Genomic DNA, 27,577 nt, shown 5'->3' with positions numbered 1-27,577 from the left:
TCGCTACTCTGTCCACAGATGCCTGGCTGTCCCGAGAGCTGCTGTGCAAGTCTGTTTTTCCCACAGTTCCGCAGACATACTCAGGGCTCTCAAGAAGCTTCTTTTTTTTTTTTTTTTTGGAAACTGAGTTTCACTCTGTTGCCCAGGCTGGAGTGCAGTGGTGTGATCTCGACTCACTGCCACCTCTGCCTCCCAGGTCCAAGCAGTTCTCCTCCCTCAGCCTCCCAAGTAGCTGGGACTACAGGCACACGCCACCACACTCAGCTAATTTTTGTATTTTTAGTAGAGATGCAGTTTCACCATGTTGGCCAGGCTGGTCTTAAACGCCTGACCTCACGATCTGGCTGCCTCAGCTTCCCAAAGTGCTGGGATTACAGATGTGAGCCATCACCCCGGCCAGGAAGCATTTTTTTTTTTTAGTTCATTCACATGGCAAAGACAGATAACCAGGGCCTTCTGAGAGCTGTAATTTGCTTCTCACCTCTCTGACAGTTTTTAGTAGCCAAGGATTCCTCAGTGCTAGAGCTGCTGGCCGCAGCTCCCTGCCCCAGAGCTCCCTCGCCTCCCTCGGGAAGTGGAAGAGCAGTTCCCACACCCCAGGGAAGCCCTGGCAGGCACCTGCTGGGGTTGGGTCTTTACTCCAGAACCAAAACAAGCACCTGTTCTGAGGGGTTCATCCCTGACAGGCCCTGGGACAGCATCCACAGCCCTTGGCACATCCTGGAAAGGGCTTTTCCAGGTAACACCACGGAATGGTTCACGGGGTCAGAGCAGGCAGCACAAGCACCATTTCCTCCCAAGAAACACATTTTCCCCAATGTCTGTCAGCTGAAAATATTTGTTTACTCTGTTGAAACCTGGGACGTTTTGGCAGCAAGCAATTTATGTCACTTTGAACCACAGAGGATGCCTCTGAAATTATGATACGGGTCAGTGAAGAAGCCAAGTTTCTTAACTAAAGTCCATTTCATAGAAACAAATGCAAAAATGATTGTAATTATGAGTGACGGATCCACTGTGGCATCTGCCAATGGTGACAGTCAGGCTCTACCGCTAGCCCTTGAAGTCAAGGCCATAAAGCAAACAGCCAAAGGGCCCCTCGTACCGTGTGATCCGACGGCTGGGGTGGAAGGCGAACTGCCTCATGGCAGCATGGACAGGGTAGTCACCAGGCACCCATGTGCAAAGGAGTTCCCTGCTTGCTCTGACATGCTCCTGCTCCTGCTGCTGCTGCTGCTGCTGCTGCTGCAGTCTTGAAATTCTCAATGATTTTATCTCCCGACCTGTAGGACAACACCGTGTGCCCACTGGCAGAGAAGACATCCCGATCTGCAGGCCCAAGGCGCCTCGCCCACCGCACAGTTCCAGCACCTGCTGTGCAGCTCGGCGAGACTCAGATTTCGGGGGCACATGTCTGTCTGTGCTCATGTGGCCCCGAGAGCCCACTCCTCTGTTTACTCAAAGCTTGCTGCAAACCGGAAGCAGACCAGTGCTCTAAGAAACACGAATGACCAAGGGGCCCACCCTCTCTCCCGCTCACATTCCTTCCCCATATGAGCAACCATTTAGGCTGAATGTGAGCAGGTGGACAGAGGTGGGCAACCCGCAGTCCTTCTCATGTGTGCGCAAATAAACAGCAGTCAGTTTCACAGAGCGTTTCCACCATTCTAATGAGCACGAAACACATATGCACATTTGAGCTGTGACAGATGAACTGTACAGTTGTTCACGTTCTGCACGTGAATCAAATGCTCTTTTGTTTGTGTTTGAAACTAGCGATGCACAACATGTAGATGAATGGTAACCTTCGTGCTCACAGTTCAAAAATCCTCATTTTTTTTAGAATGACGCTGAGTAGCAGATAAAAATCCCACAACAAGTCAAGAGGGAGACTGTGAAAGGAAACATCTTAAATGCTAGTTCCTTTAGGGGCACTTTTCCTTGATTTCTGAACTAAGTTTTCCACTTTGCACCGGCCCTGCAAACTACACAGCCACACTGCAGGGCACGAACGCAGATGAACCACAATCTGCTCAGCTGTCCTGAGGCTCCGCACCAGCGGCTCCTGACACTCCCCTCCTCCCTTTTCTGATCTGTTTGCATGAACATGCGCTCAATTGTAGAAAGCTGAACAGATGTATTTATTCAGAATTCCCAAGCAGTTAACCAGAGCTCCCAGTTCTGATTCATCGTCTGAGCTCCCGAAGACTTAGCAGAATGCTCTGCATTTATCAGATTCCAAGTTAACCTTTACTGGTTTGAGTTATGTGAACTTCAGCATCCTTAGGGAAGCCTCCACCGCCCTCAGTACGGATAAGAAAAGGCATTCACATTTCCTGAGGATTTAACGGGTGGTACCACCTCAGGTAACTAACCTTCAGAACCGTCCCATTTGCTGGGTGTAGCGGCTCATTCCTATGATCCCAACCCTTTGGGAGGCCAAGGCAGGTGGATTGCTTGAACCCAGGAGTTTCAGACCAGCCTAGGCAACATGGCAAAACCCCATCTCTACCAAAAAACATAAAAATCAGCTGGCATGATGGTGTGTACCTGTAGTCTCACCTACTTGGGATGTTGAGATGGGAGCATCACTTGAGCCCGGGAGGCAGAGGCTGCAGTGAGCCGAGACTGTGCCACTGCACTCCAGGCTCGGCAACGGAGTGAGAGCCTGTCTCAAAAAAGCAATCCCCTGTCCCATGAGATGGTATGACCTCCTCCAGCCTAGGAAGCCACTGACTGCAAGACAGACCATTACTCTAGTACTGCTAAGGAAACAGACATGCCGGCAGTTAAACTAAGACACTCTATTGATCAAAGATGCCTCCTAATTTCAGAGATGGGAAAACAACACACACCTGAAGAATGACGACATTCAGCGTGGCAGGTACCGTGACAGCCACACCGAGGCTTCCTGGGGGCTCGGCACCCTCTCCCAGCCACCAGCTGTTGAGGGCTAAGGGTCAGCACCCAAGCTCAAGGGAACAGTCACCCCCTAAGTCACTGTCCCTTGCTCCCCAGAGGTGGACCACAGCCAGCAACCCTCATGCGGGACACACAGGCCCAGCCTCCAGCCTCGGTTGGGTCAACTCCAAAGGGGACCCCAGCTACAGCTGCGGAGCCCCTCGCTGGATCAGCTCAGGCTCTCAAACGGCATTCCCGCTCACCTTCGCCCTCGGCCCATTTCAGCTTCCGTCACCTGCACAGGGATGACCCCGGATCACCCCCAGTCACCCGTCTGCACACACATCTGTCTTAGAGTTTGGTCCCAGCAGATTCCACCTAAGGCAAGTAGGACCACCCTCATTTAATGCTAAATAACGAAGGCACGGCAGTTACGTGCTGTGCCCGAGAAGGCCTGACTCACACGTGCCACAGCTGGAACCGAAACTCCTTCCTGATTCAAGCCCACCCTGTCCCGCTCCACAGTCCAGCTCAGAGCACAGCCTGCCACTGCGAGGGTCCCCGAGGCTCTTTCAAGTGGCCCACGGGGTCAAAACTGTTTTCATAAACTACTAAGACATTATTCGCCTTTTTCATGTGTACTCTTTCCTGGGAGAATTCGGAACAGCCGGAGGCTTCGTGGCAGGAGAGCACACAGAATGAGCGGGAAGCAGAGGAGGGTCCAGTGTTTTCCACCAAAGAAAACACCAGTGAGATCTGCAAACGGGTGAAACAAAATGCAGAAATGGAAAAGAAAAATGCCACCCTCGCACCTGCTTATGTTTCGGAAAATACAGTTACCATGTTTGTAAAGAAATGATTCTACGATTTATTTTTAAGTGAACTAATAAAGAGCTGTTTTAAAGTGTACCAACTTTAATTTCTAAGGCAACAAATGTGGATAGCACTAACCCACAAAAAAAAAAAAAAAAAAAAAAATTCTGTGGAGTCCAGTAATTTTCAATAATAGGATGCAGTTCTGAGATCAAAATTTTGGAAAATCCCTGCTCAGCACTCTGCTGGGAGTTGGGAAGTCCGCTCTCCACTGCACACCAGCTGGACGACCCCAGGAACGCCCGGTAATGGCTTTGTGCTTCTCTTTCTTTAATCTGCTAAATAAAAAGGTCTAACTTCCCTGCAGCAAAAGGAAAGCAGCGGCAGCAGAACTCTGCGAGGTAAAACTACTTTTAAATGTTACTGCCCTATGCTATATCCAGAATCCCCCCTTCTCCATTATTCTAACAAAATGGATAATACTAATTTACCATACAGGATTAAAATGTCTTTATTAAGCTTGCCATTTTTAAACCTTAAAACACCCAGATAAAAAGTTTACAACAGGAATAAGAAGAAAGCAATTCCTATTCTTGGTATGTGAAACAAGCTTTAGAGAGTGTAGTCCCATTTTATTCACGGAAAAAAAGACATGAAGACACGGAAATCACCTGGGGAATGTTTAGGAGATGCTGCTGGCAGGCCCCACATGAGACCAGTCAGTTTAGAGTCCTCGAAGGGTAAGGCCCCCAACATCAGGTTTTCCGAGGCTCCCAAGTCATTTTAATATGATGTCAGGGCTGACGACTGACTACTGCTCTTGTTGATGAAGAGAGTCAAAGTCTGTAAACTATGTGAAGAAATTTATTCTGAGCCAAATGTGAGTGACCAACGGCCCGTGACTCAGCCCAGGAGACGCTGAGAACAAGTGCCCGGGTGGCAGGGCTTCAGCTTGCATTTATACATAATACGGAGACACAAGACACCCCTCAGCACACGTAAGGTGTACACAGGTTTGGTCCAGAAAGACGGGACAACATGAAGCAGGGTCTTCCAGGACATGGGTGAATTCAGACTTCTGAATGGCAATTGGCTGAATTTATCTAAAGACCTAGAATCAGTAGAAAGGAGTGTCTGGGTTAAGATAAGGGGCCGTGGAGACCAAGGTTTTTATTATGCAGATGAGGCCACCAGGCTGCAGACTTCCAAGAGGATACATGGTAAATGTTTATCTGACTTGAAAAGGTGCCAGACTGTTGTCAATTCCCTCTTGGATCAGGGAAAAGACCTGGAAAGGAAAAGGGCTTCTCTACAGAATGCAGACATTTCCCAAGAGAGACAGCTTTGCTGTCTCTCTTCCATTTAAATATATGGAAGAATTCTATTTTGGGGTAAAATACTTCCATTTCTTTCAGGGCCTGCGATCTGCCGTGCTGGTGCCTCATGGCTACAAAGAGTCTGCTTCATGGGTCTTCAGGTCTCCGTTTCAATGTTAATGCTGGTCAGCCAGGCCTGAAGACAAGGGGAGGAGGGTGTCACGGGGTGTGTCTGACCACCCCTTCCCATCACCGCCTGAACCTGTTTCGGGGTTACTTTAGAACGCCCTTGGCCGAGAGGAGGGGTCCATTCAGCTGGTTGGGGGGGTTTAGAATTTTATTTGGGGTTTCTACTCTAAAGCCAAGAGTGGCTTCTTTCCTTCAGTACAGAGGAACCCAACAGATATTTTTAACAAGGAAAGGGCAACAGAAAAAATAGGAATTCATTTTCATATTAGATAAAACGTGGCACTAGAGATAAAGATTGAGGGAGGGAAAGGAAGAGCGTGGGGGAGGGAGGTGAAGAGAGAGGAAAGGAGATAATGTGGCCATGGTGGCATTGTTTTTGGGTATTTCCTAGTTCCTATATAAACACAGCCCCCCCAGTTCCCATATAAACACAGACCCCCCAGTTCCCATATAAACACAGACCCCCCCAGTTCCGATATAAACACAGAGCCCCCAGTTCCGATATAAACACAGCCCCCCCAGTTCCCATATAAACACAGCCCCCCCAGTTCCCATATAAACACAGACCCCCCAGTTCCCATATAAACACAGCCCCCCAGTTCCCATATAAACACAGACCCTCAGTTCCCATATGAACACAGCCCCCCCAGTTCCCATAAGCACAGACCCCCCGTTCCCATATAAACACAGACCCCCCAGTTCCCATATAAACACAGACCCCCCAATTCCCATATAAACACAGACCCCCCAGTTCCCATATAAACACAGACCCCCCAATTCCCATATAAACACAGACCAAGCAACTAGGTGATGAAATAAGCCAAGATCTCACTGAAATCAAACCTAAGTAGAGTTGTCCCCCACTACTGATCCCCAAGACAACAGCCAGATGAAAGTTGAGAAGAAGACCAGAGAAAAGAAATCTTCGAAGTAGCTATAGACATCAGTGAAAACGGCAAAGAACCTTAAATAATCTCTCCTTCATAAAAGCATTGAGAAAACAATCCAAAAATATCAGAATCAACTTTTTCAGAACTCTAGAAATTAAAGTCTGGCAGGAATCAAAGCAATTTACTAAAAAAAAAAAAAAAAGGCTGAATCTCAGCAAGAACAGAGAACGTCCTGGCATCTTAACTCACCCTATTTCCAGCTCCCTCTCATCAAGCCTGCTGCAGGCTTGAAAATGAGCAGCCCACAACTGCAGTGAAAACCAGCAGCCGGGAAGCCGCCAGAGAGTGCACTACGGGGTCAGAGTGACTTCCAAACCCCATTCCCAGAGACTCGTCACTACTGCACCTGTCTGGCTGTTCCCTGGAGGACCCACTGGAAAGGCTGTCTATTGCATCCGACTCAAAGCTCGCATGTGTGAAAAGTCTTTTCCCTGGTGGCATTTGTTGAAAATATTTAGAGACAATGTTCCACTTACCAGCGGCCTGAGGCAGAGGGCAATCTCTGGGACAAACAGGAGGCTAACAAAAAGCTGCAGGAAAAGCGGGGAAATGAGAGGCGCAGAAGGGTTCCACGAGGCTCGGACGTGATCCGTGGAACACGGGTGGCCACAGCACGTGGAGGGCCGTGTGCCTGCTCAGGCTGTGCACACTCAGGAAAGGCGCGAGGCTCCAAGCTCTCACCCCTGGCTGCTGCAGAGGTTCTGGTCCAGCAAGAAGGGAAGGCTGCAGCAGAGCTGTGAACTGCCTGCCTGACTGCTGAAGCTTGGCCCACACTCACACAGAACCCTCAGCAGAGACGGAGGCTTCTTTCTAGGCTTTTAAGGCCATCTGTCTGGTCATCATCTGACCACCAACCAAACTGAGCAGAAACTTGGTGCCCAGACATAACAAAAAATGCAAACTTTACAGAATTAGTTCAGAATAGTCACTAAGCAAACAACAACAACAACAACAATAACAACAAAAACACACCTAGGGAGAGGCGAGTTCCAGTTTTCAGAGTTGCCACGCTATAGTATTTAAAATATCCAGTTTTCCGAAAAATGTTTGAGGCATGCAAAGAACATAAAAGTGTGCCTCCTTCATGGAAAAACAATAGAAGCAGCTCTTGGGGAAGCCAAAGGGCTTACTAGACAAAGACTTTAAATGAGCTTGCTTTTTTTTTTTTGAGATGGAGTTTCACTCTTGTTGCCCAGGCTGGAGTGCAATGGAGCAATCTCAGCTCACCACAACCTCCACCTCCTGGGTTCGAGAGATTTTTCTGCCTCAGCTTCCCAAGTAGCTGGGACTACAGGCATGCACCACTATGCTTGGCTAATTTTGTATTTTAGCAGAGATGGGGTTCCTCCATGTTGGTTAGGCTGGTCTTGAACTCCCAATCTCAGGTGATACACCTGCCTTGGCCTCCCAAAGTGCTGAGATTACAGGCATGAGCCACTGTGCCTGGCCTAAAGGAGCTATTTTTAATATGCTCCAAAAACTATAAGAACAATGTCTAAAGAGCTAAAGAAAAGTAGAAAAATAGTATCGCATCAAATAGAGAATATTAATAAAGAAATAGAAAGCATATTTCAAAAATAATTGAAAAATTCAGTAGAGGAGCTCAACAGCAGATCTTATCAGCAGAAGAAAGAATCAGCAAACTTTAGGATAGATTAATTGAAATTATCTAGTCTGAGGAACAGAAAGGAAAAAGAATAATAAAAAATTAGAAACCTGTGAGAGACCATCCAATGTCTCTCACATTGAGTATTGTATATCCCAAAGGATATGCAATATCTCATGTATATCCTTTACATGAGATACATGTAAAGGAAGTCCCAGATGTAGGAGGGAAAGGAGGAAGAAAGAATATTTGAAGAAATAATTACCAAAAACTCCCAAAACTAGATGAAAAACATGAATCTACACATCTGAGACACTCAATGAACTCCAAGTAGAATAAACTCTGAGAGAGCCATACCTAGACACGTCAAAATCAGACTTTCAAAATGCAAAGACAAAGTAAATCTGATGAAAACAGTAAGAGAGAAACAACTTGTCACACATGTTATGGACTAAATATTTGTCCCTTCCAAAACTCATGTTGAAGTTTAATCCCCAATTTGGCAGAATCAGGAGGGAAGAGGTAACTGAGTCATAAGGCTCTGCCCTCATGAATGGATTAATCCAACCATTCATGAATTAATGGGTTACCACAAGAGGAGACCTGGTGGCTTTCTGAGAAGAAGGGACCTGCGCTAGCACAGTAGCATGCTCAGCATCCTCATCATGTGATGTCCTGTACCACCTCAGGACTCTGCAGAGTCCCCAACAGCAAGAAGACCCTCATCTGATGCTGCCCCTCAACCTTGAACTTCTCAGCCTGCATACCAGTAAGAAATAAATTCCTTTTCTTTATAAATTACCCAGTTTCAGGTATTCTGGGATAAGCAACAGAAAACAGGCAATGATCCTCAATAATATTAACAACTCATTTCTCATCTGAGACTAGGAAGACCAAGAAGCAATGAGATGATATATTCAAAGTCCTAGAAGAAAAAAGTCGATCAACCAAGAATTCTATATTCAGAAAATCTATCCTTCAAAACTAAAGGAGAAACCAATACATTCCCAAACAAAAAACAAAGAGAATTTTTGCTAACAACCTTCCCTAGAAGTTCTAAATGGAGTGCGTTAGGCAAAAATGAAAGGACACTAGACAGTGATTTGTATCCAAATGAAGAAATAAAGAGCATCAGTAAAGGCAATTATTTAGTAAATATGAACTACAGAACAAATATTTGGGTATGTCACATTTATATTCTCCTATTTTTTTAAAAAAACTGTATAAAGCAATAATTATAAATCTTTGTTAACATACAACGTATAAAGATATAATTTTCATGACAACATCACAAAGGAGGGAAAGAGAAGAAAACAAGCAATAAAGAGAGAGTGTTTGAAAATTAAATTGCTATTAATTCAACTAGATTGACGTAAATTAAGATTTTAACATTAATTTGAATAATTAAATTAATATTAATTTGATCTTAAATATTTTATATTGATTTTCAGAGCAAACACTGGGAAAGCAACTCAAAAAATAATCAGGAAAGAAGGAGAGGACATTATTACTGACCCTACAGACACAAAAATTACAAGGAGTATACAAAAATATTATAAATAATCACATGCCAACACATTAGATAATCTAGGTGACATGAACAAATTCCTATGAAAACACGAATTACTGAAATTGACTCAAGAAGAACTAGAAAATTGGAATATGTCCTTAACAATTAAAGAAAGTGAGTCATTTAAAATCTCATAAAGAAAAGCCCAATGTCAGATGGCTTCCATTTTCAGTAGTTTCACTTCAAATGTTTAAGGAAGAACTAACATCATTCCTTCACAGTCTTCCAAAAAAAAAAAAAAAAAAGAGAGAGAGAGAGAATACTCTTCAATTAATTTGATGTTACAGTTAATACTGAGTGTCAACTTGATTGGATTGAAGGATACAAGGTACTGACCCTGGGAGTGTCAGTGAGGGTGTTGCCAAAGGAGATTCACACTTGAGTCAGTGGACTGCGGGAGGCAGGCCTACCCTCAACCTATGTGGGCACCAGCTAATCGGCTTCTGGCACAGCCAGAATAAAAGCAGGCAGAAGGACACGAAAAGTGGTTTCGTCTTCAGGCCTCCATGCTTCTCCCATGCTGATGCTTCACCACACACCTAGTTCTTCAGCTTTGGGACTCCGCTTTTGCTCCTCAGAGCCTGCTGTGGGCCCTCACCTTGTGATCATGTGAGTAGATACTCCTTAATAAACTCCCCTCTATATATACATCTGTCATATTCGTTCTGCCCTTCTAGAGAACCCTAACGCATTTCACCAGTTACTTATTACTATAATACCAAATCTAAAGATATCCAAAGATTAAGAAATATGCTTTACAAATACGGACATAAAAATTCTCAACAAAACACTAAGATATTGAATCCAGAGACATATAAAAAGAATTATATGGCATGGTCAAGTCAGACTTATCCCAGGAATATAAGATTAGTTCAAATATAAAAAGTAACCAAGGAGACACCCTACGTTCATAGGATACAGGATGCTTTGCACTGAGCCTTCATGCCTTCCCCAAATGCATATGCTGAGATTCTGATCCCCAGTGTGACAGCACGAGGAGGTGAGGCCTTTGGGGGTAATTAGGTCATGAAGATGGCACCCATTCCAGTGGGATTCATGTCCACATGAAAGAGATCCCAGAACGCCCCCCTACCCATCTGCCACATGAGGATACAGGGGGAGGATGCCCACCCATGAACCAGGAAGCCAGCCCCCACCAGACGCCCAATCTGTGGGAGCCCCCAGAGCCATGAGAAATAAATGTTTGCTGTTTAAGCCACCCACTAGATGTGATTTTTGTAATAGCAGCTTGAACGAGAGAAAAATTGGTGGTGGGAAGTAGGGGTACTGCTGCAACAAATTCCTGAAAATGCAGAAGCAGCTTTGGATCTGGGTGACGTGTTGAGGCTGACAGTTTTCAGGTGTGTCCTAGAACGAGCCTCCTTCACCATGAGTGAATTTTTAAAAGTGCTTGTGTTGAGAGATCAGAGAGAAGAGCGGAGAGCTGTGGACAAAGCCATGTCTCTTAGAGGACCACCTGGCAGTCATGCACAGCAGGCTGGGAGGATGCAGGTGGAAAGGCCATTCCGGGCAGCCCAGGAAAGGAGGAACGTGCTGTCAAAGGGACAGTGGAGAAGGGGCTGTGCTTCTCACAGAGCGGTGAGGACCCTGGCTGAAGGCGTTCATGCTCTGGGCTGCTGTGGGACCACGTAGAGCTTCAGTGATGTCACTGGAAACAGTGTTGCTCAGTGGCAGCGGGCCTCACCAATGGCCGGCTGGGGCATGAGATGGGGCAGAGGAGCCACTGGGCTTGTCCAGGGCTGCTCCTTCATCACCCTGCACAGCCTGAACTGTGCCCTCTTGCACAATGCAGGGCTGCTAGACGTCCACCTCGAGGCTGGTGCTGGCCATTTAGAAAGCGGGCTGTGTGCAACGAAAGTCCCGTCACAGAAACACCTTAGGGTATGGACAGATTAGAATCCCGACAGGTGCAGGCGAGGAAGGCGCTGGAGAATCAGAGGAATGGACCAGCCATCCTGCAGCTGTCCTGGCCCGCCAGGCCCCCTCTCGAGGACGGCTCCATGTCCACGCGCTCTCCCTTCCGCCGTGGTGGTCCCTCTGGATATGCCCCCACCTCATGGGAATGTCCGGCCAGACAGAGCTCCAGTCCCATGGAGGGTGAGCACCGTGCGTGACTCCAGCACACCCACCTGTGCTCACCAGACGTGAGCCATTCTCCCTCCCCAACCCCCATAGTACACATCTGCCTGCAGGCTGGGTCGGGGGCAGATCTCAGCTCCTCTCAACAAGAAGGAAAGCCTCTAGGCTCCAAGGGCCCAGGGTGGGAGTTACAAGAAGACAGGCAAGCACAGGGCACAGGGAGGCCACAGGCAGAGCAGGAAAGCAGGAGGCAGAGCCCGGCTCCTCTGACCGGAGCCAGCAAGCACAGCCACAGCCCCAGCGCAGCTCCCCAGACGCCACCCCCGCCAGGACCCACACGGCCAGCCTTGGATTTCTGTGTTCCGGTCCATGTTGTTTGGGGATTTCTTTTCCTTTTAAGGAATTATAACAATGTTTTATGTACATTTCTTTTTCTTGCTTTTTGCTTTTGACATGCAGCTCAGTAAGTCAGAAGAGTCTTGCCAGGAAATGAATCCATAGTAATTTTCATGACAGCAAATTGCATGCCAACGAGTGACATTTAAATGCTGAATTTTAAAGGCTTGTTAGAAAAATGGGAAATGTATTTTTTAAAAAATTAATACATGAGAGAGCAGTGCGTCTGCCCATTAAATAATGCTGCCTGTAGTAGACAAGAATGGTAAAAACACAGTGTGCATATTTTATTCTGAAAAGTACACATCTATGTGGAGGAAGAAGGTCGTAAAATTTACTCCCACTTACCTCCTTCATGTGCAAGCCTCCAAAGGCCACGCAAGCAGCTGTCTGTCAACGAATCCAAAAATTGTACCTCTAAGAAGTGACCTTGATGAAGATGACAGACAGAAGCATACGACCAACTCTGTTTCAAGTGCAGTTACCAGGACGGAATCATTCTGGAATCCTGAGAAACCTCCCTAACCAAACACTACCCAAAACTCACACACCAGGATTTGCAATTCTTTCCTGAAGACATGGTGTTTCCTGGACTCCCAAGTGCTAGCCACTATTGAGGCTTTCTTAACAGGGCTAAAAGTCTGAAAAGCCCAGAGAGAAAATGAGGTGGGGCCACAAGGTGGTAAGCATGTGTCTGTATAGGTACACATGTGTGCAGGAACACATCTTTATGTGCACTGCATGTGTGTGGGGGTGTCCACATGTGAGCATGTGAGTACATTTGCAAGTGTGTGTGGGGGTGTCTAAATGTAAGCATGTGAATGCATGTGCAGGTGTATATGCATGTGTGTGTCTACACATGAGCATATGAATGTGTGCAGGTGTGTGTATGGGTGTCCACATATAAGCATGTGTGTGCAGGTGTGTGTGCATGTGTGTTTCTACATGTGGGCACGTCAGTGCATGTGCAGGTGAGTAGCAGGTGTGTGGGTGTCTACATGTGAGCATATGTGTGTGCATGTGTCTATATGTGAGTACTTGAGTGTGCAGGTGTGTGGGGTGTCTACACGTGAGCATACGACTGCACATGCAGGTGTCTCTAGGTGTGAGAGCATCTACATGTGAGCACGAGTGCATGTGCAGTTATGTATACATGTGTCTACATATGAGTGCATGTGCAGGTGTGTCCAGGTGTGTGACTGTCTATACCTGAACACATGAATGTATGTGCAGGTGTGTGTGCATGTGTGGGGCATCTACGTTTGAGCACATGACTGTCTGCATGTATGTGGGGTGTCTACATGTGAGCATGTGTGTACAGATATGTGTGCATTGTGTCTACATATGAGCACGAGTGGTGTGTCTACACGTGAGCATGTGGGGGGCTGTCTACACATGAGCATGTGAGTATGCAGGTGTGTGTGCATGTGTGTCAGTGTCTGCCACTTGAGCATGTGAATGAATGTGCAGCTGTGTGTGCATGTGTGTCTACATGTAAGCACGAGTATATGGTCAGGTGTGTGCAAGTGTGTCTACATGTGAGCACGTGAATGCGTGTGATGTGTGCATGTGTGTCTAGATGTGAGCATGTGAATGCATGTGCAAGTGTGTTTGCACCTGTGTCTACATATGAGCATGTGACTGCATGTGCAATTGTGTGTGCATCTGTATAGGATCTACACATGAGCATGTAAATGCATGTGCAGGTCTGTGTGTGTGTCTACACATGAGCATGTGCGTGTGCAGGTATGTCTACACATAAGCATGTATGTGCAGCTATGTTTGCATGTGTCTACATGTGAGTATGAGTGCATGTGCATGTGTGTGCATGTGTGTGTGTCTACACATAAGCATGTAAGTATATGTGCAGGTGTGTACGTGTGTGGATGTCTACACGTTAGCATGTGAATACATGTGCAGGCATGTGGGTGTCTACATGTATGTGAATGCATGTGCAGGTGTTTGTGCATGTATGTCTACATGTGAGCATGTGAATGAGTGCAGGTGTGTGGGGGAGTGTCTACACAGGAGCATATGAATGCATGTGCACGGGTATGTATGTGTGTCTACATGTGATCATATGTCTGCAGGTATGTGCATATGTATAGGCGTTTACACGTGAGCATATGAATGTGTGTGCAGGTGTACATGCATGTGAGGGGCAAATGTCATATGAATGCATGTGCAGGTGTGTGCATATGTGTGGGTATCTACATGTAGGCATGTGTGTGTACAGATGTGTGGGTGTCTACATGTGGACCTGTGTGTGCAGTTGTGTGCAGGTGTGTCTACACATGAGCACGTGAGTGTGTGCAGGTGTGTGGGTGTCTACATATGAGCATGTATGTGTGCAAGTGTGTGTACAGATGCATGTGCATGTGTGTATCTACAAGTGAGCATGTGTGTGCATGTGTAGGTGTGTGGTTGTCTACACATGAGCATGTGAGTGCATACACAGGTGTGCGGGTGTCTACACAAGCATTTGTGTGTGCAGGTATGTGCAGGTGTGTGGGTGTCGCACGTGAGCATGTGAGTATGTGTGCAGGTGGGTATGCATATGTGTGGATATCTACATGTGAGCATGTGAATGTATGTGCAGGTATGTGGGTATCTACATGTGGGCATGTGAGTGTGTGCAGGCATGTGGGCATCTACATGTGAGCATGTGTGCATATGCAGGTGTGTGTACAGGTGCATGTGTATGTGTGTGAGTGTCTACATGTGAGCATGTGTGTGTGCAGGTGTATGTGCAAGTTTGTGCATGTGTGGGTGTCTACGAATGAGCATATGAGTGCAAGTGCAGGTGTGTGGGCATCTACACATGAGCGTGTGAGTGCAGGTATGTGTGCACATGTTTGGGCATCTACACAGGAGCCTGTGAACATGTGTACAGGTATGTATGCCTTCATAGCACATTCACCTTTCAAAAGCCTGCATCCCAGACTGGGTGCAGGAGCAGTGCTAAGACACACCAATGGCCCCAGCAACCAAAGGGGCCTCCTGCCACAGCTCATCCCCGGGGTTTGCTGGAAATGCCCAGCCCAGGACACACTCCACAGCTGTATCAGAAACAGCTGGGAATCTGTCTGCAATTCTGTATCCACAATGCAGAAGATGGCTTTTCACTGTCTACAGAGTCCAACAGCCCAGGACACAGCCCCTGGGGATGGAGCTGGGCAGGAGGCTCCAGCCGTCCGGGCCATGGGCAGTTCTGACATAACTGGGCAGATGCTCAGCCAGAGTCTGAGCAAGACTGGAAATGCAGGGCTGCCTGGGAGCCCCGTCTCTACACGGGGCTGCCTGGGACCCCCAGAATCCACACAGGGCTGCCTGGGACACCCCCCTTCCCCACACAGAGCTGCCTGGTACCCCCATCTCCACACAGGGCTACCTGGACCCCTGTTCCCACATGGGTCTGCCTGGGACACCCTCAGCCCCACACAGGGCTGCTTGGGACCCCCGTCTCCATGAAGATGTTCTTATCCTCAAGAACAGGTACCAGAAATGTGGATACAGTAAAAGGTCTCAGGCTCACAGCAAGTGTCAAGTGAGGATTCCCAGAGCCCTCCCAGGGAGAGGGGGTTGAGCAGAGTCATAGGGGAAGGCACTGGCCACTCTTGGGATGCAGCCCTTTTCCTGATTCAGAGTCTGGTTTAGGCTCAGGGTCATCGGATGAAGCCCTGACTGGAGCTCAGCATGAGGAAGGTGAAGCCAGAAATGGTGTGGAGGGAAGGTCGGACCCGAAAAGAGGCTCCCAATGAGCAGATGCCAAAGTTAAAATCTCTGTTTAAAACTCTGAATGTTGCTTTTCCTGTCTGGTTCTCTCTTCCTCCGTAATCCCACGGAGTGGAAGTGGAGGGTGGGGAGAAGGTGACCAGCAGGCGGCAGCACAGTGATGGCTGCATACATTCCTAGAGCCGGGTTACACTTAGGCTCGGGGGGAATTCTGAAAGCACCATGCCCATCTCACTGAAAGACCCCTGGCCTCCACTAGCACATCCAGCCATCACCTTGGCAAAAGCTGGCCCATCTGTGTGCTCTTTAAATAAGAAGGTGGATACGAAAGTGGCTTTTTCCCTCTTCTCAAGATATAATAAAGTGAAGGGTGAAAAACAGAGTAAGGCCCACAAGCCAAGCAAACTCGGAAAACGTAACAGTAGAACATTCACACAACCTTCCTTCAATATGACTGACTGCATAGATGTCCCTGCATTGGCAGTGTTATGTCTGTGCCATCTACGCTGACACCTGTAGCTACCTGCCCTGCCAGCCTTGCACTGGGCTGTGCATGGTACCCTACTGCCAAATGACAGTGGCCGTCTGGAGAAGGAGCTGGGCCCAAGCTGCCCTGGAGGCCCCCGCGGTGTGTGTCAGGAAGTAGCCCAACACCATGGAGGCCCCCATGGTGTGCATCAGGAAGTGGCCTCACACGTGGAGGCCCCCGTGATGTGTGTCAGTAAGTGGCCCTGCACTGTGGAGGCCCCCGTGGTGTGCGTCAGGAAGTGGTCTTGCATGTAGAGGCCCCCGTTGTGGGTGTGCGTCAGGAAGTGGCCTCACACATGGAGGCCCCTGTGGTGTGCGTCAGGAAATGGCCTCACACATGGAGGCCCCTGTGGTGTGTGTCAGGAAGTGGCCTTGCACGTGGAGGCCCCCATGGTGTGTGTCAGGAAGTGGCCCTGCACCGTGGAGGCCCCCATGGTGTGCGTCAGGAAGTGGCCTCGCACATGGAGGCCCCTGTGGTGTGTGTCAGGAAGTGGCCTCGCACATGGAGGCCCCCATGGTGTGCATCAGGAAGTGGCCCTGCCCCGTGGAGGCCCCCGTGGTGTGCATCAGGAAGTGGCCTCACACGTGGAGGCCCCCGTGGTGTGCATCAGGAAGTGGCCTCACATATGGAGGCCCCCGTGGTGTGCAACAGGAAGTGGCCTCACACATGGAGGCCCCTGTGGTGTGTGTCAGGAAGTGGCCCAGCGCCCTGGCCCACACCGCCACACACGCTCCTCTCTCTTAACCTGCAGCGTGGCTTTGTGGAGAGTTTCCCATGGACCATGGGGTTCAGGTGACTCGGGCTTTGTTTGCAGGAAGTTCTGCGTAACGAATGTCCAGGCACCACCCAAAAGCAGATCGTGCAGCACTATACACCACCCCTGCTGGGACCCCCTGAAGGAAAGAGGTGAAAAGAAACCCTCCCAGCAAGCAGAACCTGAAGCAGTACACCTGGCTGGTCATTTTCCCTGGAAGAAGTGACCGGGTGTGTGATTATTCACCAATTAATGGGCTGTGGCCAATGGTTTGGCCGGATGGCCAGGAACTTGGACAGCATATGATTGGAAACACTGTTGGCAAGGGCATCTGGGAAGAGACATCTTAGATAGACGTCTAGGAAGTGGAACAAAGTACTAAGATATGAATGTCCCATGAGAATGTCCACCAAAGAGTGACCTCAGCAGAGGAGATTTTTTTTTTTTTTTTTTTTTTGAGATGGAGTCTTGCCCTGTCACCCAGGCTGGAGTGCAGTGGTGTGATCTGAGCTCACTGTAACCTCTGCCTCCTGGGTTCAAGCGATTCTCCTGCCTCAGCCTCCCGAATAGCTGTGACTGCAGGCACACAGTACCACACCTGGATAATTCTTAATTTTTAGTAGAGACAAGGTTTCACTGTGTTGGTCAGGATGGTCTCCATCTCTGGACCTCATGATCCGCCTGCCTCCACCTCCCAAAGTGTTGGGATTACAGGCTTGAGCCACTGCACCTGGCCCAGCAGAGGAGGATTTTAATAACCAAGTGGATAGAGCTGTGGACACCAGTCAGCCTCTTTCCCCAGCTCCCAGTGGGCCCATGAACAACGTGGCCATGGTGACAGGGATGGAGGTGGTACCTGGACTCCCACTCACCACGCCTAGCCCTGCTATGGCCACCCCTGAGTTCCCAGTCAGCCACCACAAAGACCAATCCTGAGTCCCCAGCATGATGCCACTCCCCTAGGTGATCAGCTAGCCACCAGGGGCAGACGGTTACACGGGCAGCTTCCCTCTTGGAAGGGGCTGGGGTTGTCCCTGCTGAACTGGATGCTGACTCCAGATGTGATTTTCCTTCCCTGCACACAGTGCTCCTGCCAGAACCACCATCCGTGGACTCAGACGCCTCATCCATCACCATGGCATCCACACAGCACTGCTTCTGACCAAGGGACCTCACTTCACAGCCAAAGAAGGGCAGCATTGGGCCTGTTCTTAGGGAAGTCCCTCGTCTTATCATGTTGCCATACATAATTATTTTTGTTTTTGAGACAGTGTTTCGCTCTTGTCACCCAGGCTGGAGTACAGTGGTATGATCTTGGTTCACTGCAATCTCTGCCTCCTGAGTTCAAGCGATTCTCCTGCCTCAGCCTCCTAAATAGCTAGGATTACAAGCATGCGCCACCACACCCAGCTACTTTTGTATTTTCAGTAGAGACAGGGTTTCACCGTGTTGGTCAGGCTGGTCTTGAGCTCCTGACCTCAGGTGATCCACCTGCCTCGGCCACCCAAAGTGTTGGGATTACAGGCATGAGCTACTGCGCCTAGCCTATAATTTTTTAAATTATCATTTTATCACCCCTGTAGGAACCTCCTGCAACAAAAACTTCACAACAACGGCGACAGGCAGAGGCTAGTTCTCTCCAGGCTGAGATGCATGTGTGCTGGATCCAGACAGGCCCAGGTACGCAGCCGATGCCCGCCCACCTTGCGCCAGGCCCAGCTACGGGCCACCGCAGACTTCCCACACGGGGACATAGGCGGCAGCAGACCTGGGCCCCTCTGAAGCCGGGAACGGACGCCCTCCGCGGGAACCATCCGTGCGCCCAGCGCAAGGCTCCCAGCCGCCCCTCCCATCACCACACCGGCAGATTCAGTCCATTTCCAGCTCCTCGCCACCCAGGAGGAGAAGCAAAACCCGTGTGAGCGCTCGAGGTGGCAACCGCCACACCTCAGCCCACACGCGCCCTACCTGTGCTGGAGAGCTTCTGCAAGGCGACTCGCAGGCGCTGCAGGGCCACAGGCGACACTTCGTAGCGGTAAAAGTCCTTTGCCGGAACCTTCTGGCACCTTCCAAACACTCCATCTGTGAGAAGGGAAGCAGAGAAGACAGAATGAGACGTTTCATTTTCAGAGAGCAGGAAGGTGTCACACACATCCTTGCGGTGTGTTCTGGTCACGTGCCGCGGTGAGGCTTTGGAGCACGGCTCACCAGAGGGCTGCGGGGCCCGGAAGCACCCGGAAAGTGCTGGTTTGTTAAATCAAAACGGAGCTTCGTGGAAAACACAAACGCCAAGTTGGAGAGAAAGGGCGCAGGAGTCCGGAGAGGCTGGAACGTTTCCCTTCCACTGTCCTCCACGACCCCCAGGCCCTCCTTTTACGCAATTTCACGTTTTGTTTTGTTTTTCTTAAAACTTGCTTCTGACAACTCAGTGACAATGGAAAAAGTAAGTCAATAACATTCTGGGCCAGTTTTCCAGAGGAAAACACAACACCTGGGAAATATAAATACTAATTTGTAGGAGCTGCAAGGATCGTGGAGACGTCTCTCCCTGCGCTGCGTGGGAGGCCAGGGCGGCCTCCAGCTCTGCTTTCTAGCAGAGGCTGGCGAACCATGTGGGACTGATGGGGACTAATTTATTTCGCTCTATTCCTTTGGTCTGAAACGGAGTCTGCTCAACATCCTTTCCTACCACACCTTCTAATTAATTTAGACCCTAATTAGTCCTTATTTGGCGATTGTTCACTTTGAGACAAGCTTCCTGTGGGGGTTTCAAACATTCAAATTACCTTCTTTGGTGCACACAAAAGATGAATTCAGGCACTACAGTTCCACACAGGGCGGCCATCTGCGGCTTCGCTGGGTGGAAGGGGAAATGGTCTCCTGCATTGTTCACTGTGGCTTCCTCGGGCAGCTTGGCTGAAGAAAGCCATTCAAATGCAACAAGTGTAATTAGCAGAAACACATTGCCCAGAGCCAGGCTGACACAGTAATTGCTGGTCTGGTATTACATATATGCTCACGACGGCCGGGTGATTAGCAGAAAATAACCTCGAGTATTGCAAGCATCTTGCCGGTTTCTATGGGGCTCTGCAAAGCCCCAAGAATACAGGAGGCAGCCTGGCAGCTGCGCAGGCCGGCAGGCGGACAATGGCGAGGAGGAGACGCCAGGCCTGCGTGATTTCCCTACGCGCAGCCCAGCCGCACTGCCTCCTGTGTGAGCTGGACCCAGACCCGTGCGAGGCCACACAAAGGCAGAGTGCTCTCGGGAACGCCGGCAGAGGCCAGCTCCACCCGCCGCCCGTGACGGACGGGCCGCACAGCGGGAACTCAGGCAGGTGTGCCCACTCCTTTGCCTTCCTCAGACACAAACCATTCCCTGCAAGTGGGGTAGGAAGCGGGGGGAGGAGGGAGAAAGGGGCGAAGAGGGAAAAATATGGAATGACTTAAAACATACCTAATGTTTGTTCTCTGCTTTTCAAATGAAAATGTCTTGAAAATGGAAAGGCAGCAAGCAGGAACCGGGTGGCTCGTTGAGATGGCCCAACCCCCGTGCTCACAACGGAGAACTCTCTTAGGCATCGGGACCAAGGCCTCGGGGCCACACAGGGGGCAGCTGGAAGAACCAGAGCCACGGTCCCCGGACCCCACAAGGCCACAGATGGTGGAGGAGGAAGAACCAGAAGCCATGTTCCCGGACCCCACGAGGCCACAGAGGTGGGAGGAGGAAGAATCAGAAGCCATGTTCCCAGACCCCAAGTCACTTGGCAGGTGAAATAAGGTAACCATTGGTCCTAATCCTAGGGCGGGGCCTGCAGGGTCTCCTGATCCCTGAGGCCGATGCAGGCTGAGAAGCCCAGGGCTCCACTCCACAGCAGTGCCTGGAGCTGCCCCCCACCCTCAGAAGGAAGGTGCTCCTGGCAGGCCCCAGAGCAGTGTCGGTGCCCGGCTGCCCACAGCTCTCCCAGACTCTTGTGCACACTGGAAAATGCACCCTGGGATGGACGTGCGTGGCCAGCTCAGGGCATGGCAGAGCCTGCTGGTCCTGGCCCCACTTGGCCACTCCCATGTCTGCACACAAGGCTTGGTGATTTGGTACCAAATGCAAGAGAAGCACACCTGTGGGAGCCAGCGCTTCCCAACATGCGCTGAGAGTCACAGGCCCAGGGAGACTCACGAAATCGCTCCGGCTTTCATAAAGAAAAATGGCCAAAGACAATTTTGGTACTGACAGGAAAGTCCCAAGCAAATCACTTCTCAGGAGTCACTGCCTCGTTCTTTACATTTTGTTTCTTGCATACAATGTTATGTTTTCAGAACAACGTATATTAGGCTTTCTTGAAAATGTTCTTTTAAACATGTATTGAGAATATACAGAATATAATGCATAATATTGTTTGTGCTTTTAAAGTCAGTTTTAGCTGATATTTTTAATGACTTGACAATTGAGATAAAGTAACCATTGATTCTCTTTGCCTCGGCCTATCCCTGCGCTGATTGCAGTGGAAACAGACACCATCCCAGTGCATTGGTAGTAGGGGTTACCCTTACAGCAGTTCAGATTATAGCAAGATTGAGTGGAAAGTACGGATATTTTCCATGCGTTCCCCACACACGCTACACGCACACACACACAGCCTCCCTCTCACACACACACAGCCTTCCTCACACACAGCCTCCCTCACAAGCACACACATACAGTCTCCCCCCCATACACAGCCTTCGTCTCTCTCTCTCTCTCTCTCACACACACACACACACACACACACACACAGCCTACCCACACACATACACAGCCTTCCTCACATACACACATAGCCTTCCTCACATACACACAGCCTCCCTCAGACACACATATACAGTCTCCCCCCACACACACAGCCTTCGTCACACACACACACACACACACACACAGCCTTCCTCACATACAGCCTCCCTCACACACACAATCTCCCCACACACACACACACACACACAGCCTTCCTCATATACACATAGCCTCCCTCACATACACACACAGCCTTCGTCTTTCACACACACACACACAGCCTCCCTCACACACACACAGCCTTCGTCTCACACACACACACACACACAGCCTACCCACACACATACACAGCCTCCCCCACACACACACACAGCCTACCCACACACATACATAGCCTCCCCCCCACACACACACAGCCTACCCACACACAAACACAGCCTCCCTCACACACAGCCTTCGTCTCTCACACACACACACACACAGCCTACTCACACACATACACAGCCTCCCTCACACACACACACAGCCTTCGTCTCTCTCACACACACACAGCCTATCCACACACACACACAGCCTACCCACACACATACACAGCCTCCCTCACACACACACAGCCTTCGTCTCACACACACACACACAGCCTACCCACACACATACACAGCCTATCCACACACACACACAGCCTACCCACACACATACACAGCCTTCTTCACACACACACAGCCTTCCTCACATACAGCCTCCCTCACACACTCACACACACACACACACCCTCCCGCATTATCAACCTCCCTCACCAAAGCAGTGTGTCTGTTAGAATTGACAAGCCCACACTGACACATCCTTGTCAGTGGAGTCCATGGTTTGTGCAGAGGCCACTCTGTTGTGTACCTCCTGTGTGTTTGGAAGAACACACGATCCCACAGCGCTACATGCCTGTGCCCTGCCTGCTCCCCCGTCCCCCACCCCAGCCATGGACCCCTGTTCTTCCTCCACAGTTTTCCTTGTCCAGAGTGTCAGAGTTGGAATCACACAGTGTGTGGCCTTTCCAGGCTGGCTTCTTTCACTCGGTAGCATGCATGGAAGGGCCTCCACGTGTTTCCGTGGCTGGTGGCTCCTTTCTCTGTGGCACTGAATGAAGCCCACTGTTTGCCTGCACCACGGATCCTTCTCCACCAATGGAAGGGCATCCCGGTCGCTTCCCAGCCTCGGCAGTTATGAATAACTGCGCCATCTTTCACTCTCACCAGCGGAGATGGTGCTCCCGTCACCCACGTCCTCACCACAGTCACATCAGCGTGACAGTGACTGTACCATCTTCACTCTCACCAGCAGTAATGCCGTTCCCGTCACCCATGTCCTCACAACAATCACAAGGAAGCTGACTATTTAATCGAAATTACCCAGAACCCCCAGCCCTCAGGTCCTATCCTCTGCACACAGTCCTTGCAGGACTTTTGGGACACAGCCAAGACCCCACCTGGGAGCTGACCTTGCTCAGGGTCTCCCCACGAACTCTCTTCTACTTCTGACTCCATTTTCTGCACCATGGCCCTGCACCCAATCGACATAACCCATCATCGGAGCCCAGACTGACTCGTCCACTTCCACAGTCCTGCGGGCCACGCCGAGCGAGCTCCCAGCTGGAAGTGCATTGCCACGGCAGCAGCTGAGGCAGGAGGCCTTCAGTGATGGATCCCCTCCGTGAGATTCTCAGAATCAAAGTCCTGCTCTTCTTCCAGAACTGGCATTCCATGAGCAACCCTGATTCCAAATCTCACCACTGGCAACTAAGTTCAAATTGGGAGCTGCCTGAAAATCATGGGAGATGAGAAGGGGTTTGCCTGTGAAAACTGTGGGCTCCTGTCCACCCACCATCAGCTACTGTCACCATCAGAGCACTCGTGTGTGCACATATATGTGTATGTGTGAATACTTATACAGAAACATGTGCGCAGCAGCTAACTCACACACATACACATGCACAGCCAGTGACTCACACACATCCACGCACGCAGCTGGTAACTCAAGGCATGACCACACGCACAGCGGCTAACTTATGCATGTCCACACGCCCAGCCAGTGACTCACACATGTCTGTGCACCCAGCAACTCAGGCATCTCCATGTACCTGGCCAGTAACTCACACACGTACATGCGCACAGCAGCTAACTCACGCACATACACACACACAGCTGGTAACTCATGCATGTCCACATGCCTGGCCACTAACACACACGTCCACGCGCACATCTGGTAAAGACACATGCATCCGGTAAAGACACACACATCCACACTCGTGGCTGCTAAGTCACGCACGTCCATATGCACACCCAGTACCTGATACACATCCACGCACATGGCTGCTAACTCACACACATACACGCACACAGCCATTAACTCACACACGTACATGTGCACAGCCACTAACTCACACATGTACACGTGCACAGCCACTAACACACATACATGCACACACAGCCGCTAACGCATATGTACACACACACAGCCACTAACTCACACACATACGTGCACACGGCTGTTAACTCGTACACGTACACATGCACGGCTGCTAACTCACACATGTACACATGCACAGCCACTAACTCACGCCAGTACACACACAGCCACTAACACACATACACACAGCCATTAACTCACACACATACATGCACATGGCTGGTAATTCATACACATACACATGCACAGTCACTAACTCACACATGTACACATGCACAGCCACTAACTCACACACGTACATGTGCGCAGCCACTAACTCACACATGTACACATGCACAGCCACTAACATACATGCAGACACAGCCACTAACTCACATGTACACACGCACAGCCACTAACACATGTACATGCACACAGCTGGTAACTCATACACGCACATGTGCACAGCCACTAACTCACACATGTACAGGCACACATCCACTAACTCATGCAAGTACATGCACACGGCTGGTGACTCATACACGTTCACGTGCACAGCTGGTAACTCACACATGTACACACGCACAGCCACTGACTCACACATGTACATGCACATGGCTGGTAACTCATACACATACACGTGCACAGCCACTGACTCAGGCATGTACACGCACACAGCCACTGACTTATACACGTACATGTGTGCAGCCGCTAACCAGTTTAACTGCCAAACTTGCTGCATGGGGCCAAGGATGCTGCTATTCCAACATCATAAACTGTCCCAGCAAATATACACGGCCGATGCCTCTGTGCAGACGCCTAACCCCTGTGGTTCCTCAAGGACAGCTTTGCGCCTTTTCCCTCTGTCTTCCCTGCAGCACGGGGTGCTCTCGTCAACGCATCTCATTTCTGTCCCAGCACTGCCTGCACCTCATAAAGCCCCTTCCTGTGCCAGGAGCAGGTTAGTGCCTTGCCTGCTGCCTGGCTGCCTCCGCCCCATCCCCTCAACCCGGGAAAGGCACAGCTCTGCCTGGCATCCTGCTTGCATGGCCCGGCCGGGACAGCTGGATGACATGCATGCAGGAAAAGCAGCCACTGCAGGCTCCACAGTCCAGAGCCTCCAGGATCCCAGGGCAGCACGCTCACCATGGAGCATTCAGTCGTATTGTGGACAGACTGAGGAAAAGGGTAGGAGAGAGCCTGACGGAGGGCACTGTCCTCGCCCAGCGGTCAGAGAATGAAGCACGACCAGCCTGAGGACATTGAGGACACTCCAGGCTGAGGGAGCAGCTCTGAGCATGGCAGCACCCAGCCCCGGTGGGTGGCGGGGACAAGGCCTTGCAGCTCTGATTGACCGCCAGCATCTCTACCCCCAGCTCCATATGTGCAGTAGGTGATCCTAGCGTGCCTCCAGAGGGTCCTGTTGCTTGGAGATGCTAAGTCTCCCCTCTTCGTGACACTCATAGCTCTAGAAAACCATGGACTGAACACAGTGGCTTTGATTCCCTGTGAGAAGAGTGCTCTTGCCACGCTTTGCTCAGGGGATTCGCCCGGGCCTGCGCGGATGACATCCTGAGAGACACGTCCAGGCCTGCCCTAGAGGACATCTGAGGAGAAATGAACCACAGACCCTAACTGTGCATCTGCTGAGAATTGCCACTCACTGTGGTACCCCACAGTTCTCCACAGGAATCCACAGAGAGGCCCCCAGGCCCTACAGCCAGGAACATCTTCCTTCCACCAAACGCCGTGAGCACAGCCCGGTCCTGGGCACTGGCACGGCTTTCTCACAGGCTGCCGTGGCACAGATTCCAGTGAACGAACCATCTTCTTTGCACCCATAATATTTCATCTTCTTTTTCCCCTTTTCTAATATCTTTACCTACTTTTACTTACGTCTTTTTTTACATTTCTTATTTATTTAAGGAAATATAACAGGACTTGGGAATTAATGAACACAACATGATCACTTAATTTAGTATTTCAAAGTGAGGCAATTAGCTGAGGGCACTGTTTGAAATGACTGCAGTGCTCATACTGGTGTGATCATTTGTGTAAACAGTGTATTAAGGGAAATAGTATGCATGTAAAAACAGATTTATCCCAGCTCCCCGGAAACTATAAGAACAAAGTTATTGAATTGTGAGCAAGAAGGGACAGGCAGCAAAGGCACTCCAGTTATGAAGCCTTTGCAGACCAGAGGTGTCAGAGACTGCTCCAGCAAGAAGGGCAGGTGAGAGGCACGCGGCGAACCATGTGGCAGGCAGAGCCCGGCGGAGCAAGCACGGCACATTCCAGGGCTGGGCAGGGACCACACCCGTTTCTAGAATTGCAAAGCCATGGCTGAAACACACGCTCAGTTCTGCAGAATACCGTCTACAGTAAACACCAAACGCGTCCGCTCATGCGCTGCTGCCGACCCTGCCCAGACACAAAGAACAGGCGGTCTGTCTTACAGCAGCTTCCTGGGAACACACCCAGGAAGCCCAGGAGGACAGCAGGGCCTCCTGGGGGTGTCCCGGGCACCGAATCCAGAGCCTAGAAATGGCAACGCTGCAGGGCTCAGGGCACGCTGTGCAGGGAGAGCTGGTCACATCTAGTGTCCCACAGGCTATACCCACCACAGTTCCCACATCCAACAGCCAGGGAGGGAACACAGTGGCCCCTGACGAAACAATGGCACCCTATTGTGATTCTTCAAGCTGGTCTGTCACTTACTTCCTCTCTGCATCCAAGCAAGGCGAGGCACAGAGGCCGCAGTCACCGCATGGCCACTGAGGACCACGCAGCAGCAGTGACCCCTCGTGGCCGCCTCCCTGCAGTGCCAGTTCCTCATCAGGGACATCACTCGGGAGCTATGCTGTGACTCAGGCCTGAAGATGCCAGTGGCAGACTCAGTCGGCCAGGGTGAGGAGCCAGGAGATGAGACGCTGCTGCCCAGTACAGCAGGAGAATTAATGCACACTTACATGTGTACGCACAATGCACACACACATTCATAACATGCTCACACATGCACTCACTCGCACATATGCAGACACAACCACACGATGCATGCAGACATTCTCACATATACACATATGCTCTCCCATGCACACGTTCTCACTTATGCACATGCTCACACATTCTCACATGCACACATGCACATGTTCTCACGCCTGCACACATATGCACCTGCTCACACACATGCACACACATGCACATGCTCACATTCTCACCTGCACACATATGCCCATGATCACATTCTCACATGCACACACATGCACATGCTCTCACACCTGCACACGCCCTCATGCACACACACACTCAGAAGAGCAGCAGGAGCCCTCACCAGCCTAGAACCGCCATGCTCCTGGTATCCTGCTACCAGGCTAGGTCACCCTTTGATTCTTTCCTGCCTGTCCTTCTGGGGTCCCTCAGGACCCTGCCTCTCTCCCATTGCCACCTCCAGGTGGAGGCTGCCTTGCCAAAGTATCTTTGACCTGTAAATCCCGGTGCCCTGGGATGCTGAAGC

General features: G+C 50.1%; 1 protein-coding gene across 4 annotated transcripts in view; it reads right to left on the bottom strand.

Moving 5' to 3' along the window:
• The window catches only part of PTPRN2 (protein tyrosine phosphatase receptor type N2), a 972,293-nt gene that overhangs the window by 701,606 nt on the left and 243,110 nt on the right, over nt 1-27,577 (bottom strand). For all 4 annotated transcript variants that reach the window (XM_039472901.2, XM_074378841.1, XM_039472902.2 and 1 more), the window contains one exon: nt 18,828-18,941. In XM_039472901.2, coding sequence (XP_039328835.1) covers nt 18,828-18,941 — 114 coding nt within the window. The remainder of the gene's footprint in view (nt 1-18,827; nt 18,942-27,577) is intronic.

This window comes from Saimiri boliviensis, chromosome 10, assembly GCF_048565385.1.
Source record: "Saimiri boliviensis isolate mSaiBol1 chromosome 10, mSaiBol1.pri, whole genome shotgun sequence".
In the NCBI taxonomy this organism is placed as follows: Eukaryota; Metazoa; Chordata; class Mammalia; order Primates; family Cebidae; genus Saimiri; species Saimiri boliviensis.
The sequence above is the reverse complement of the archived record's forward strand: the minus strand, read 5'-3'. Positions and strand labels throughout refer to the sequence as shown.